Source organism: Penicillium rubens, assembly GCF_028828025.1.
Source record: "Penicillium rubens strain IBT 27055 chromosome Unknown utg000003l_segment0_segment0, whole genome shotgun sequence".
In the NCBI taxonomy this organism is placed as follows: domain Eukaryota; kingdom Fungi; phylum Ascomycota; class Eurotiomycetes; order Eurotiales; family Aspergillaceae; genus Penicillium; species Penicillium rubens.
In genome coordinates this window covers 4,474,791-4,490,206 of record NW_026890601.1, presented here as the reverse complement: position 1 = coordinate 4,490,206, position 15,416 = coordinate 4,474,791, and the positions used below count along the sequence as shown (strand labels likewise).

The 15,416-nt window shown below is 50.8% G+C and overlaps 4 protein-coding genes across 4 annotated transcripts; 2 read left to right on the top strand and 2 right to left on the bottom strand.

Moving 5' to 3' along the window:
* Nucleotides 1-1,656: 1,656 nt before the first annotated feature.
* N7525_007916 (glycoside hydrolase family 31 protein) lies at nt 1,657-4,694 on the bottom strand (the record flags this gene model as incomplete). Its single annotated transcript, XM_002568338.1, has 4 exons — nt 1,657-2,315; nt 2,372-2,505; nt 2,561-2,696; nt 2,765-4,694. 4 exons carry the CDS (start codon nt 4,692-4,694, stop codon nt 1,657-1,659), a joined length of 2,859 nt encoding a protein of 952 aa, XP_002568384.1.
* Nucleotides 4,695-10,549: 5,855 nt separating this feature from the next.
* N7525_007915 (40S ribosomal protein uS5) lies at nt 10,550-11,569 on the bottom strand (the record flags this gene model as incomplete). Its single annotated transcript, XM_002568333.1, has 3 exons — nt 10,550-10,807; nt 10,895-11,152; nt 11,303-11,569. 3 exons carry the CDS (start codon nt 11,567-11,569, stop codon nt 10,550-10,552), a joined length of 783 nt encoding a protein of 260 aa, XP_002568379.1.
* Nucleotides 11,570-12,132: 563 nt separating this feature from the next.
* On the top strand, nt 12,133-12,890 carry N7525_007914 (Mpv17/PMP22 family protein; the record flags this gene model as incomplete). The annotated part of the gene is made up of 5 exons (XM_061214249.1): nt 12,133-12,143; nt 12,202-12,256; nt 12,314-12,419; nt 12,478-12,783; nt 12,844-12,890. 5 exons carry the CDS (start codon nt 12,133-12,135, stop codon nt 12,888-12,890), a joined length of 525 nt encoding a protein of 174 aa, XP_061068680.1.
* A 528-nt stretch (nt 12,891-13,418) lies between these two features.
* N7525_007913 (eukaryotic translation initiation factor 4E) lies at nt 13,419-14,247 on the top strand (the record flags this gene model as incomplete). The annotated part of the gene is made up of 3 exons (XM_002568331.1): nt 13,419-13,595; nt 13,648-13,719; nt 13,780-14,247. The coding sequence occupies 3 exons, from the start codon at nt 13,419-13,421 to the stop codon at nt 14,245-14,247; spliced, it is 717 nt and encodes a 238-aa protein (XP_002568377.1).
* Nucleotides 14,248-15,416: the final 1,169 nt, after the last annotated feature.

Below are 15,416 nucleotides of genomic sequence, written 5' to 3'. Positions count from 1 at the left end.
CTTTACTCGGCGCCGTTAGAATTATGACGCCGTACACTAAACGAACTGCCATGTCCCTGCCAACATTCTCTATGGACATTTTCACAATCAGACCCCCTAGATCACAGCATGCTCTCTCGATCTTCTTGCTTAACTGCATTACGGGTGGGCCTGTCTCTGGGGTTGTGTCTCATTCCCAATTGCATTCATTTCCTCCATTGCCTTGTTGAAACTGGTCGGTTCGAAGTCGTAAAGAACACCTGAGCCAATAATACCTTGACCCCTCCATTTCCCCCCTTCCCAATCGTTTACCTTAGGAGATTATCCTTTATCTGTTTTTCTTTGACGAAAAGAGAGCATGTGTACTTCAATTAATCGCGATGCCGGAAAGGGACCTCCTCGTATACAGGCTGGAACAGTGGCCGTCCCTCACAGGTCTTTGGACCAGTATTACTTTAAGCTTGACTTGAGCAAAGCCACAACTCGATCACAATATAGGATGGGCACCAAGACCTAGCGAACTCGTATATTGCTGTTGCCTATAAAATGTGCTAGGAGATTGCAGAAGATCCGCAGAGAGTCATATATCCGACTCTAGAGCGAGAACGTTGTCTACCAACGTTGTCTACCAACGTTTGAGGCGCATTGTTTGTAGAATATCGAGGCTATTGCTCCGACTCTCTACGGCTTTGTTCAGGTAATATAAGTTTGCTTATAAGCAATTGACCGCCCTATCTATAAGCCAGGAGACACGGAACATATTCTAAACGAGATCGATATTCTTACACAACTCCGCGGTCTTCCGAATACAGACTAACTAGTTGGCCTAGTTGTATCGGAGGACCCGTATAAGTCTTCCCCGCCAACCGATATAACAACAGTGAACATAGGATCCCTTCTTAAGTACAATCCTGGAGGCTGGCTTAAGCAAATTTTGGAGGAGTTTCAATTTGATACCTTGCCAATATAATAGGCCTTGCAGATTAGGACAGCAATAGAATTATTACGCAAGAGAGGGCGAAGTTATCTTGACATCAAGCCGTCGGATATTGTTTGGATGTCAATGAAGACGCCGTCCTCATCGATGTTAGCGGAACCGGTGGCTATATGTGGGAATGAATGGCTTTCACCAGAGATGCAGAATCTTCTTCACAAAAGCAGTAAAATAAGTCCCTTCAACACGCCACTTGAGGCACAAGTTGCCATAGATTGTTGGGCTTGTGGAAGATTACTCTCGTCTATTGTCACTGACGGTCTAACCAACGTGGCACCCTAATCTCTCGCCCCTCGCTGTGCGATGCTCTCACACAACTGAATGAGAAGGAGTAGCCGTTCACAATAAGCTGGACCATGTATGTCAGCTACATTGGTTCCATTTATCCAACCTTTTCTCTATCAATCTAAAAATGATACCCGACGTCCGCTAGTAGTGGCCCCCCGCCCTTGTCTTATTTTCGCTATTGTCCGAGCGATACCTGCCTAGGTAGATACCTAGACACCTAGACCCAATTAAATGTGACTAACTAGTACGAGATAAGAAAGTCTAAGGCAGACTGATGATGCTGATTGCGGTATATTGAAGCTACTAGTCAAGAAGAATAGTTATATACCAGGTTACTCCCAATACAAAAAGCCCGTCAGGTTACGAAAGCGACATCCATCCCAGCAGGATCACATTCACAAAACCTTGGTATGAGATCGACCCGTCAAAGGCACATCAACATGAAGCACCAGCTTCTTATTCTCGGCATCGTACTCGGCGTCACGGAGTCCCTTCGGCTCGCGCTCCACACCAAGAAGAGTGATAGCCTCAATAGTAACACCAGCATCGTACTCGAACGAGCCCGTCATGCTGAGCTTGCCATGCGTGTACTTGAAGTCGATCTCCGACACGGCGTCCTGTACAAGCGACTCGCCATCGTCGAGATACAGCGATCCCTCAGCGGACCCATCGAGTCCGGGCGCAATGACAATATTGAAGCCCTTCTTGCGCAGTGCGGTGGTGGTATTCGCGCTCTCGATGCGCTGCGGGTAGACAATGCCGCCCTTGTAGTGAACGGTGATGTCCGTGAAGTCGACCTCGGCGGAGACGTATTCACCGCGCCCGCGGACGGGCTTGCCGGTGCCCCATTCGTAGAAGATGTCGTCGGGGAGGTAGTAGTTGACGCTTGTGCTGTTCTCCTCTGTGACGGGGCTGACAAGGATGCCGTCGCCGTAGAAGAACTGCAGGTCGATGGGGTAGGTGTTGGGGTCGTTCGGGTAGTTGAAGAACAGAGGATTGAGGGCCGGGGTACCGGTCTGGTTCTGTTTGTAGATGGCGGTGTACATGTAGTCGACTGAATCATTATTAGTCCTAAGTTTCCGTCTCGGAGAGACTGCGTGCTTCACTTACGGAGCTGGTATCTGATGGAGATTCCCTTGCGTGCGGCCTCAGCGACGGTCGGCCAGCGGTAGAACTCCTGGGGATTGGCGAAGATTTCAGCGTGGTTGCGGAAGAAGGTGTAGAAGGAGCCCAGAGCTGCCCATCTGTTGGATCCATATTAGTTACAGCCGCATATATAAAGGGAGGTTCAGCCATTACCTAGCACAGAGCGTCTCCGTTACATTACCACCGAAGCCGCAAACATCGGGACCCACGACGGGGACTTGGTACAACGATGCGAACTGCAGGATCTGGCTGATGGAGAGGCGGTACCAGTTCCACCCGGAAACATTGTCTGCGGAGTATTTAGCATGGGATCGTTGTTAATATTGTATGGGCAGACGCCGCCAGAAGCATTCTTACCACCAAGCCAGTGGGACACATCCTTGCCGGAGCCAGCAAATGTACTTCTCGTAATTACCAGAGCGCGGTCATCCGGGCGACGGGCACGCATAGCATTGTGGGAATGCGAGGACATCATAGCGCCATAAAGGTTGTGCGTATCATATTGAACGTATCCGCCACTCTGCACCAGATCGGTGTCAGCAGTGCTGTCAGCAAGCGTGGGTCCTGCACCATTCTGAATCATGAACGGCGGTCTGATCAACTCGCGATTCGGAAGGCCCTTGCACTCGTCAGGTCCGCAGCCAGAGCCAGTTTTTCTGCCGTGCTGCCAGCTGTCAGTCGAGGGAGCCCATTGGGATCTGGCGGAGCGCCAGTGACCAGCACCAAGGTTGCGGCGGGAACGAGACCGAGATTGACGGGGTTCGACAACAGCAGTTGCACGCTTCTCGTTTGTGTTGCCGGAAGCAAAGTTTGGCTGGAGACTGTCCGGGAACCCAGGGATAGGAGCATCCGGTCCATCTCGGACGGGTGGCGGCGCCGGAGGATCACCATCCACCTCCGCGAAATCCTCAGGGGTGGTGTTGTTACCGGGATAGGGGCGGTTGTAGAAGTTTGCGGGCTCGTTCATGTCGATCCACAACGCGTCGATGTCCGGACCATTCGTTCCGTCGAAGAACTCCAAAAACTGCTCAGTCCAGTACTGCTGCGAGTCGGGGTGGAACCAGTCAGGGAAGTAGCTCGGTCCGGCCCAGACAACTCCCTGGTATTCGGAGCCATTCTTTTCCTTCATGAAAGTACCATATTTGAGGCCTGCATCGAGCGCCGGGTTGGACTCCTTGTAGAATACGGCGGGATCAACCATGACGATGTAATGTTGATCCCTCGAATGGATTGTGTCCACCAGGTCTTTGTACAAATTGGCCGGGAACCTTTCTGGATCAATGGTGAAGACGCGCCGACGGTCCATATAATCAATATCCGTCCAGATGGTTTCTAGAGGAATGTTGCTGGAGGAGTAGTTGGCGGTGACGGCGGCGACCTCGTAGACATCTTGGTAGCCGTATTTGCACTGGTGGAAACCAAGTCCCCAATACGGAGTCATCAATGGAAGCTGGGCAATCTCCGCGTACTGAATGGCCACATCGCGCGGGGTGGGGCCAGCAATGAAGTAGAAATCAAGAACACCGCCGATGATGTTGTACTCGAGATACTGACCACCCTCGTTATCGATGAAGATATCCATGCCGTTGGAGTTGAGTAGGAAGACTCCGTGAGTGGCATCCTTTCTGTGGTCAAAGTAGATTGGGTGAGCGCCGTATAGGTTCTCGCCCTGAGGCGTTCCGTAGGCATCGCGGGTGTAGATCGTCCGAGTGTAGTTGGTCGTGTTCAGCATGAACGAGTCGCTGTGCTCGCCCAGTCCATACAGGTGCGGGTTCTGTGGGAGGTGTGTCTTGAGATAGACATATTGACTCTCGAACACCAGCTTGTTGCCCGTGGTATCGAAGAGCACCTCACCGGTATCAGTCCGAGATACGGTGAACGAGAAGGGGTCGGCGTTGAATTCAAACTTGAGCTTGGAATCCTTCGGGGAACACCATTGGCCGAAACCGGGACGTGGGAAGACACTGTCTGGAACCTGGTAGACGGTGTTGTTGGTGTCCAAGATCTTGACGTGGAGTCGATCGCTAGTCTGGTACTCCACCTCCAGCTTCAGATCTGGAAGGTCAGTCCCGAAAACATTGCATGCCGGTCCTGCGAGAGAGAGTTCCGCGTAAAACCCTGAACGAGTCTCCCACTGCTTTGTCGCCTTGTATCCTGGGCATTCGGACAGGTCCTTTTCGTAGAGGTCATTGCCGGGGCCATCGAGATCCTCGATACCAGCCTGACTCTGGGCCCAGACACAGCCACTCAGGGTTGCCCCCAAAGTGAGCAGCTTCTTGAAATACATGCTGAGGCCTTGGTAGCGAGAAATTTCACGTACGCATAAGGTCCTTATATAGTTCCCTCGATTCCCTCGGTCCCCTTCCAAGATTTGCCAAGGTGGACCCTGTTGTCAGTGCGGGGACTATAGCATTCCCCAAGGCCGCCATCCCCACACCGGAATAGGATATGGTATTCCAACCATCCAGCTCTAAAGTGGAAGGCCTTCATTGTTTCTGTCACTCTTGAGGTCAATGTGCCATCAATTTCGTCGAGATCTTCGTAGGATTCCTTACCCCGGCATTCGCAGTATATAGATGAGTTTTCACCTGCCGATCTAAACAAAAGAGCATAAACCCCGCTCAAGCTGTAAGCCGGCGATGATCGCCCGTCCCATCTGCCGAGTATTCCGGTGAAAGTTCGTCAAATGATGCGATCGTCCGTCCTTCGGATTTGCCGACTGCTCCGGTAAAAGCCCGAGAAATGATGCGGTCAACTCCACTGCAGAGACACACTTTCTTGTCCTCCGGCAAATGTCCGTAAATGTGGGGGCTCCATGGGGTACCCCCACGCTTGGTATGAATGTTTGGATGTCTTCAATAGTTTCATGATCTCAGCTCTTCATCAAGTAGCTCTTTAAGTCGTGAAAAGACAAGGTCTACCTAGGTAGTGTTGTGGAAGGTAGTCATCAGTGAAATGGAATGCGAGCTCAACTCTCTGAAAGGCACCTTCGATTACACTTGATCTCTTCAAAGTCTGGGTTGTCAGTTCATCCGACTATTTCCCGATTTATAGTATCCATTTCCTTTCAAATTCTTCACTTCTATCGGCAAAGGGGAGGGTAAAAGTGGCTAGAGGTGGCAAGGAGCTCGGGTGAGGACGCCAAACCCGAAGAGGCAATGGGGCCAAACCCGAAGAGGCAATGGGATGAAAACAGGGGCAGAGCGAGCAATGGGAGTTTCATTGTGCATAAGTAGAAAGAAAGGTAATTCCAGAAAGTAGACATACAATTGGAAAGGTAAAAGAGTCTCTTAGGGGTTTTCCAAGTCTCGGAGCACAGCACCATTCTATCCTTTAAGTGAAGTTTATCGTACAGGAAACAGAGAGTAGGGCCGCAATATATTAGCTACTGAGATACAAGACCATGCAAGTTGCTAATGTCCCCGTTTTCTTCTCCGCGAATCCCGGTTTGAATGGCCCATCTCAAGATCTCCCATACATTGGTTCGGTCCCTGCATGAGACAGCAAGATCTGCCGCCAGTAGAAATTCACTTTTAGCAAGGGCAGGAGACATGTGGGACGAGACCTGATGCCCGATCTCAGCACCAATTCGAACCCAATGTGATTTCGTTGACGGTTCAACAAAAGCAAAAAAAGCCAGATAGATTCGTCGCCCGTGTCATCGTCGCTGTCATCTTTATCCTCTGCTCCACTATGTGTATAGCGTGATGCGCATGAGGTTCTAGCGGAGCTAGAGAAGTGTAAATGATGGTAGGGAATCACCGGGTCATGGGTGGTGAGTCCAAAGACGTCACCCGCGCGAATTGGCTCACAGGCCTCGCAGGGTCATAACCTCTGATTATCCCCAGGTGTGCGCGGTCTCGTCGTAGTTTCCGTCTCGCGTGGTCACCGAATAGTCGCACCACTAGTAGAGGTCAAAACGAGTTACTTGGGTTAAATGTGCCGAACAGGGGCTCACCTTGGAATCGTTGTTTATCTTTAGGGAGACGAATGCATACCCATGGCCAACATTGAGCGGACAAAGTAGTTGCCAACTCCATGGCTAAAGATGACCGAAGGGCCGTCGTCACAAGTACTTCCAAGGAAGGGACTTACGAGCACATTGTGGGAGAGAGGCTCCTGGAGGGGGGTGCATCCACGGGGCCTGGTCTGTTGGGTTTCGCGTTAGGCGAAAAGCGACTTGTACTTCCTTTGAGGTCATTTTCCCATTGAAGACCTTTGGGAGAGGGAGTGATATCTGCCCATGTTGTTGTTCGGCTTTGGCTAGAAGTGCCCAGAACTCATCTCGTTGTATGTACCAGGGTCAGTCCAATCCATTCCACATCTCTGAGAACATTTACAGCAGCCGAGGCCCGCTTGCAAATGAACTCTCTCTTTTGGGCAGGGGCATCCACCTGTCTTACAGCGGCTCTCCCTCCACTTTGGTAGTGGCCGTGTTGTACTAAAGGACAAACAGCAGATCACTCCTGCTTCATGGGAAAAGGCCCCTTAGGGCGCTTCTCGTAGAGCATCTGACATGCGATCGTCTCCTTCCAGTAGCTGCAAGTTTACCACTGCAGTCCTAGGGGATTGATCAAGAAGACGCGGAATCTCACGTTTGATTTCCTCCCGCCATTCCAATCAAAGATTAATCATATGCTTTTGCCACTTCTTGCATGAAATGATATTCTTCGATTGATTCGGAAAGAGAGAGTTCGTGGTCTCGGTCCCTGTAGGAGAGGGCTGAGCGGTATTCCGGAATAGCAGGTTATTCAAAGAAGCAAGCTGAGACAGTTGAAAGCGGCTCTTCCTCTTCTTTGGACTCTGTTCAGGAGAACTTGTGACTGCAGTCTGAACAGGGTCCTTAGAAGGAGACTGAGTGGGGCTCGGGGCAATTAGGGCTAGTTTGTAACAGCATTAGCACGATGTATACATCAACGGGCACCCTTGCTGGTAGGGCTTTGGGGAATTGAATAGAACAATGGTCAGTGATGCATCATAGTAAAGGACATACCTTGTGCCTCATTCCTCTCAAGCTCATCGTCGCGTCTCGTCTCAGGGAAGGGGGAGAAGGAGAGAAAACGGGACGGCCGATGTCGTATGCGAAAGTAAACGATCTTCGTCGGGCTTCCACACGCAGGCAGGCGCCTCAGAGATAGGTTATTGCATGGTGTTTGAACTTGTGCTGAAATGATTCGTTGTCAGGAGTGTAGGAAGAATTGAACGATGGATGAATTAGAAGAGCCCGGTTGCTTTGTTAGGACCGACGGTTGAGTAAGAAGAGAGAGATGAGTAAGGTGTTTCCGAAGAATCGAAACTCCCAGAACACATTGTCGATGGACTCTCTTCAACCCGACGGATTGGCAGGATTTGTCAGGAGGCTTGACTCTGAGGTCGTACATGTACTCTGCCAGCTGTCCGAGCAGTATCCTGGTCCACTGCTCCCCAAACCCCCTGGACAACCCGTGCTCAAACACCCAGGGGACATTGAGTTCCCCTACGGCCTTTAAATCAAGGCTGCCAGTTCTGCTCATGAGCATTGCGGAGTCAGGAACCAAGTTGTACGCTGCCCCGGCTGCTTTGAAATTGCCATAGCCGATGTTGATCGACTGGGCCTCCATGGCCGCTTCCAACAATCCGTGGGGGCTTCAACGCGGCCGCTTTGGCTAAGGTAATTCCCGACCAGAAGTTTGGGACGGCCACTCAGTCCACAACTGCGTCTTGGTAGTACATCTAATTTTACGGCTCTGTCTCTTCTTCGTCCCTGTGTTGGCCTTGATAGTTGCCCAGCAGATTGTAGTGCGGATGCATGTCTCAGTGTATGCTTCTTCCGTGCAGGGGCTGCGCGATGCCGAAAATCCAGAAGATGCTTCTGTTGGATCCTACCATCTGCCAGTAGGGTTTGGTGCGGTCCTCTGGCAGATAATCAGCGATCGCTTCGGGTACAATGATATGTTATCGACGATCTTGCCTGCCTTCTCGATGACGAAATAGTCGGCGTACCCAATGGACGTTCACCCGGCGTCTTTCCTGCTTGCCCGCTTATTCGCTTCCGGGATATCTTTACTCTGTTCTGAGGACGTCAGGTTGTTCCCGTTGTCTCCACCGACAGGCCAGGCCTAGGACGGGTCCTCAGATCAGCTATTGTTGTCTAATAGCGCGAACACGTTGCGCTTTGACAGGCTCTTTGCCGGGGCTTGGAAGTACCGCCATGCGGATAATGTTAGGAATTGGATTAGAGCTTTCCGTAACTCCCTGAAATGAGAAAATCCTAGGTATATTGCTAGGGTCGTCTCTTTATACTCTAGCGATAGCTGTCGAAGGTGATAGTTGGATAGTTGGCTCGTTCTTCCTTTTTTTTTCCCCTAGGGAATCTCGCGTTCGGAGCTTCTAGCCAGCCGTGTGAGAATTTCTTCATCCGTGACAACCTTGCTGGTAATCACCTGATGCAAAGGTCACTGGAGATCGTGGAGGTGGTCAAGCACTCCAGAGTTTTGGCGGATTGTGCGTGCTCGTATGAAGTTATCCAAGCTGTGTACTCCATGTGTTTCTTTGCGAGCGTTCTCCGTGCACCATTTTGCGTCCTCGTTCTTAACATGTCCCAAGCTGTGGACTCTCTGTGCGAGGCTAGCGCCGTTGGGGTCGAGCTGCCGTATGGTGTTGAGGTAATTCGGTGCTCATTTCAGTGTTTTTTTGCGTCGAGCTTTCTTCAACGGGCAGGGCTTTTGTGCAGCGTGGAGTTGGATCTCTGTTGTTTTCATACGGGCTGTGTTTCATTGAGTCGTAGTCGAGGGGAATGTTGTGCTTGGTGAAGAAGCTTCGGGGTACGACATGTACGTCGCCGTTGGCTTTGTCTTGCTTGTCTGCGCACTCGATGTGGTAGCCTTGGATATTGATGAGGCAGATTGGGTGGGGGGCTTGCTCAGGTGCACGTTGGTATGCTGCCCTTGCAATCGAGCTTTGGAAATGAGGCCAGGATGGAATGACTGAACCCCTGAAGTGAAATGAGTTGAGATGAGATGGGAGTGAAGGAAGTTGCATAAAGAGCTAAACATAATTCTGTGCCCCGCTCACCTGAGGAGTATATACATCGAGGGGAGTGAGATATATAGAGAGAACAGAGAGAGATATATATAAGAGATACTATGATCTTCTTCTAATCTCTTTTTGGATGTGTTTCGATGCGCTTTTCTAGACGTCTTCCGAGATGTCCTTGTAGATATCTTTCTGAATATCTCCCCCAGGACATTCCTCGACGGCTCCCCGTCTCGACAACCCACAGCCAACCGGCCAAGCTCAATACTCATTTGTTTTATCGAGACCTCGTCTCTCAGCACTTCAATGCGCATTGCCCCGCACGTCGGGGGCATTAACGCTCACCCTCGGCATTTTAAAACAGCCGCACCACATACAGAGTTGCTTTCTAAAGGCGCGCTATCATGTACATAATTCTTTAGCTTAGCACGTCCCCATACCCCTCGGGAGGTTTGGGAACATGGGCTTCGCCCTGTCTCCCCCTGGACGTAAAACACAATCAATCAATCAATCTGAATATCTCTTTAGATATAGGATTATGTCGACATTATCGGTGTGGATATTCGGCCCAAGATATAGAGACCTTTGTAGAATATACCCATGGACAACATATTATATTTTGATGGCTCTTGTGGCCCTGTATGAATACATCAGACATCCATATTGGACTCACGGTAGACCTGGGCTAGGAAGGTTTCTTCAGGGATACGTATGATGGTCTCCCTTAGCCTGGTGCCAGGCATGACAGCCTAGATCCCAGACTAGTGCTTGTTCCACTTTAAGCTGCCTGGCCGACCTACCCAGAGGTGCTTGGTATAGCGATGTTGTTGGGCTGCATGTCGAAGATGCAAGCTTGGACCACAGACTGGCACATTCCAAAACCAATGTGTGCCAAGTGAAAAAGCCTACTGCCCTACTACATAGAACTACTGCTCAATGAACGATCTGGCTGGCAAATGGCCCGTGGACTTCGCTATTTTGTGTCCCTCCCCGTGATAAATACATCCAGAGCGGTGCGGAGATGTCTCTCGCACACACGAACCATCTTTTAATCGCCAAGCACAGAGGGAAAAGTTTTAAAAGAAACCCATTGGAATTGTCGAACAAAAATCATGCATCATCCATAACCTAGTACTTCTTGCCCTGGCGGAGGACATCACCGAACTCCTCCAGAGGGCTGCGGGTGAGCTTGTTCTCGGCCCACAGGTTGGGAGTAAGGAAACCGTAGGTGTTGACGACAGCGACGAAGGTGGCCTTGAGGGTGTTCTCGAGGGTCTTGGTGGAGCCGGAAGAGGAGGTGTAAGCGTCCTGGACACCGGCGAGCTGAAGCAGACGCTTGACAGCGGGGGAAGCGACAAGGCCGGTACCGCGGGGAGCGGGAATGAGCTATAGTCAATTAGAAACCATCTCTTCAGATCACTAGCCCCCAGAAAAAGGACCAAGATCAGGTATGAACCACTGTGTCAAACTTACACGGACGGAGACGGAACCACACTTTCCACTCTGCTTGACGGGCAGAGAGTGAGGCTCACCAAGGTTGGTGCCCCAGTAACCGCGACGGACGGGGAGGACAGCGAGCTTGGCGATGGTGATGGCGGCACGGATGGCGGTGGCGACTTCCTTGGAGGTCTTGATTCCGAGACCAATGTGGCCCTCGGAGTCACCGATGAGGACAATGGCCTTGAAACGGGTACGCTGACCGGCACGGGTCTGCTTCTGGACGGGCTTGATCTGTAGGTTGAAATTGCCGTTAGTTCCTGGTCTTATTTCGATGTATTCGTTTTCCGCTTGAGCTTCCACTGCGCAACTGCGTGCAATCGTCGCATTCCAATCGAGTTCCGCTCAATCCTCCAATTTCAAAAAGTGTGTGTCGATCCGTACCTTCATAACCTCATCCTTGAGCTTGGGCAGGAAGAAGTCAACGATCTGGTACTCCTTGACGGGCAGAGAGTGGAGGTAGATCTGCTCCATGGAAGTGATCTTGCCGGCCTTGACGAGACGGCCGAGCTTGGTGACGGGCTGCCACTCCTTCTCCTCCTGCTTGGGGCCACGACGGCCGCGACGGCCACCACGGCCACGTCCACGCTCACCACCACGGTCGCCGCGCGAACCGAAACCACCACGTCCACGGGGAGCAGCGTCAGCCATCTTGATGTTGTTATGGGAAGCGACGGGGAGGGTTGTCGGGATTGAGTTGGTCGTCGAGATTCACTGCACTGAGCACTGTTTGCCCGAAATTTGCGCGGGTGGGCTAAGCGAGCGGGCAGCCCTAGTGGAGACCCTATGCCCTAAATTCCTGATCGGGATGGTGGCACGTGCACTTAAGGTTTCCAGGGGCGGTGTCACCTGACGGGGTCCAGAAGTAGATCGATTGATCGTCGTTGTTGAGAGGGGCATTGGCGCTATGGAAGAAGGGGTAAATTCATCTTATGGTGACGCTGAGGTCACTAGCTATGGCCATATCTAGCAATATATCATGTTATGTACAAAGTCGAGTTTTCGTGATGTTGTTATTTCCCCTCCTACGTCACTTCAAAAATTTAATGAAGGCGGATGCAATTCCTATTTGGGCAACCCGACAGGGCAATCCCGACTCCGCAATTTCAAGATTGTTCCCCGAGTTGCCCCCAGTTCAATAGTATTTCAGCGTCTCTCCTCTACTTTTTTATTCAATCTTTGCATTCTTCTATACTACTTACCCAATTGCAGTTATGTTGCGCTGGTAAGTCTCCCTTGTTACTACTCATCTCTTTGGATCGAAGCTCAAAACAATCAACCAGGTACCAGTCCAAGTTGGCTAAGAGGCCCATCCTCACCGCAAGCATTACCAGTGCTGTACGATCATCTCATTTTCCCTTCTCATGGACCATCTTCTGATCCTCGTTACAACAGTTCCTATTTGGCAGCGGTGATGTCCTAGCACAACAAGCTGTTGACCGGAAAGGTCTCCAAAAGCACGACTTTGCCCGCACTGGGCGAATGGCTCTATACGGTGGAGGTATGTGTATAAGTCTCAATTCTCTTGCACATTGCTGATCTATATCGTCTCCTTTCAGCTGTCTTCGGTCCAGCTGCCACTACCTGGTTTGGCATGCTCCAGCGCCATGTCGTTCTCAAGGGCACCGCGTCCACCACCGCCGCTCGTGTTGCCGCCGATCAAGTCTTCTTTGCCCCAGTCCAGCTCACCTGTTTCCTATCCTCGATGGCTATCATGGAAGGCGTTGACCCTGTGGAAAGGTGGCAGACTGCCTTTGTTCCCGCCTATAAGGCCAACCTGATGGTCTGGCCGTTTGTACAGGGTGTCAACTTTACATTTGTCCCCCTAGAGCTGCGCTTGCTATTCGTCAACGTTATAAGTTTGGGTGAGTACTTTGCTTCGAGTGTTGCTGACTATACTCGTTCAGTCACTAACAATCAAGTAGGGTGGAACTGCTTCCTCAGCTTGATGAATAGCGGCGAGGAACTATAATTCCGAGTCATGGTTTGAGATACCCTTGAGAGTTTCATTTTCAGCTGTTCTATGGTTTTTCACATTGGCGCTCCAGTACATAGATTTTTTTGGGTTGTTAAGTTATTTGGTCCTCAGGCATCAGGTTCGGGAAGATTTTTATTCTGCATTTTTCGGGCATATAGAATTGTAGTATAAATCTGAATAAATATTTCAAATTGAATAACAGATAAATCAAATGATATATGAAGTAGAAATAAGAGTAAAGCGAAGGTCGGATGTGATATTGATTATGTTACGGAAGAACCCAAAGAGGCAAGGCAAGTTTTTGTGGCTCGAACTTCAAAACTTCCACTCTTTGCAGTCAATTGTCGCCCACCTCCACTCTCATCTCACACTGCCTGGAGCAGACTATTACTGCTAAACTAGAATCCAGGCTCGGATTTCTCTTCCCTTCTTTGTGTGTAAAGCCCCGATTTGCGCTTTCCTGAAATTCTCGCCCCTCCGACTTTCCGAACTCGATCGTCTCCCCCTCCACATCCATTCACTATGGCTGCCGTCGCAGAAAATGGTACTCCGGCTGTGGCCGACGAGAACTCCGCTCCTGTCACCGAGACTCAGACTGGTGATGCCGTTACTGTCTTCCACAACCCCGATGACTTCAACGTGAAGCACCCTCTTATGCACGAATGGACTCTGTGGTTCACCAAGCCCCCCAGTGGCAAGGTAGGAGACACCGCTTAGATAGGTCGACACCATGCTTACCAAGGAAACCTAGGGCGACAACTGGAACGATCTGCTCAAGGAGGTGGTTACCTTCAGCTCCGTCGAAGAATTCTGGGGCATCTATGTATGTCCAATCCGAAGCCTCCCCCCGATCAACGATCATACTAACTCCGATCGCTATTAGAACAACATCACGCCGACCTCCGAACTTGGCCTCAAGGCCGACTACCACCTCTTCAAGAAGGGCGTACGGCCCGAGTGGGAGGACCCCCAAAACAAGCACGGTGGAAAGTGGTCGTACCAATTCAAGGACAAGCGCTCCGTTCCTATCGACGAACTCTGGCTGCACGCGCAGCTGGCCGCGATCGGCGAGACCCTCGAGAACGACGATGACAACGAAGTGATGGGAGTGGTTGTGAATGTGCGCAAGGGCTTCTACCGTGTTGGTCTATGGACACGCACAGTCGGCAAGAGCATCCAAGGCGATAAGCACACCCGCACACAGGCTCAGGGCAAGGAGATCCTCGAGGCAATTGGCCAGCGCTTCAAGGACGTGCTGCGACTCAACTTGGCGGATGTGGTGGAGTTCTCCGGCCACACCGACAGTGCACACAGCGGCAGCACGCGCGCAAAGGCCAAGTACACCGTTTAAGGGGATTGGCTGAGACGGTGATATGCACATGAGGATGAAGATTGAAAAACAGGGGACGGGTGGCGATGCGCAGATTTCACGATTACGGACGACACGAATCGAGGGGAATTGACTCGACTCGATGTGCGGTGCTGGAAACTGGGGGTGATTCACATAGGGACCGAGGTCCTCCCTTTATGCCCGCCCCGCTGCATAGTTCTGCAGGGACGACTTGATTGCTTGCGACTTGTATCTTACTCTACCAAACACATTTTTACGAGGCTTATGCCGTGGTTGGGGTGGAGGTCTTGCCAGTATGAGGGTATTTTTCTTACATTATTCTATACAAATATGACCTGTTCATGGATGCCTTCGATTTTTGGTATTATGCTCGGAGCTGCTGGTTTTGGACGGCGCTTATGGTAGGAGTCTCAGTATATCAGTAGGTGTAGCTCTGCAGCCTAAATGTCTAAGCCCTGTTTCACAGGTCTTTGTCTTGTCTTGTCTGATCAGGGTCACGAGTTGGAAAGTTTTAGGGCTTCTAATGGCACTATCTGGAATGTAGCCACACCCACTTTAGCAGGATATTGTTGGGGGTCTTTCAAGTACAACATAAGCACTCAGGGGTGTGGCGCTTACACACTGCGTTCACCGTGAACTCTTGGAGATATAAACCCCCTTCGCGGGACAGGCAGTGTATCACCAGCACGCAAATATCAGATCAGTCTGGTGATATTTTCGTGATAAGCCCCAAGGAGGGCCTGGTAAGGAGGTTAGGGCTGGTTCAGACCAAGAGAACCCCCTAGAGCTGAAGCTCGCTACAACATCTGAGACTAGGATCCGCTACGATTCACCGAAGTTGAAAGTCCTTACATACGCAAATCGCTGATTACATCTCGCTGGAAGTCTGTGCAATCACACTCGGTGATGACGGGCTCTTACTATGTTGTAGACTCTACAGCCCCGAAAGAGGACGTGACATTCTTTGTTAGATATATTCTCTTCTCTCGCTCTGTCTATTGCTCGTAGATTACTCTACAACCCTTCTCTCTGAATTTCAAGAGCTCATTCAGCTTAGACTAGGTGTCGATCCCTTGTCGTATTATGGCTGAAGGGTCGCATTCGAATCCAACCCTTTTGGCATGTCTCGGAGATCGCAGATAGTATAGGAAGTCCTTGCCTTTATACTT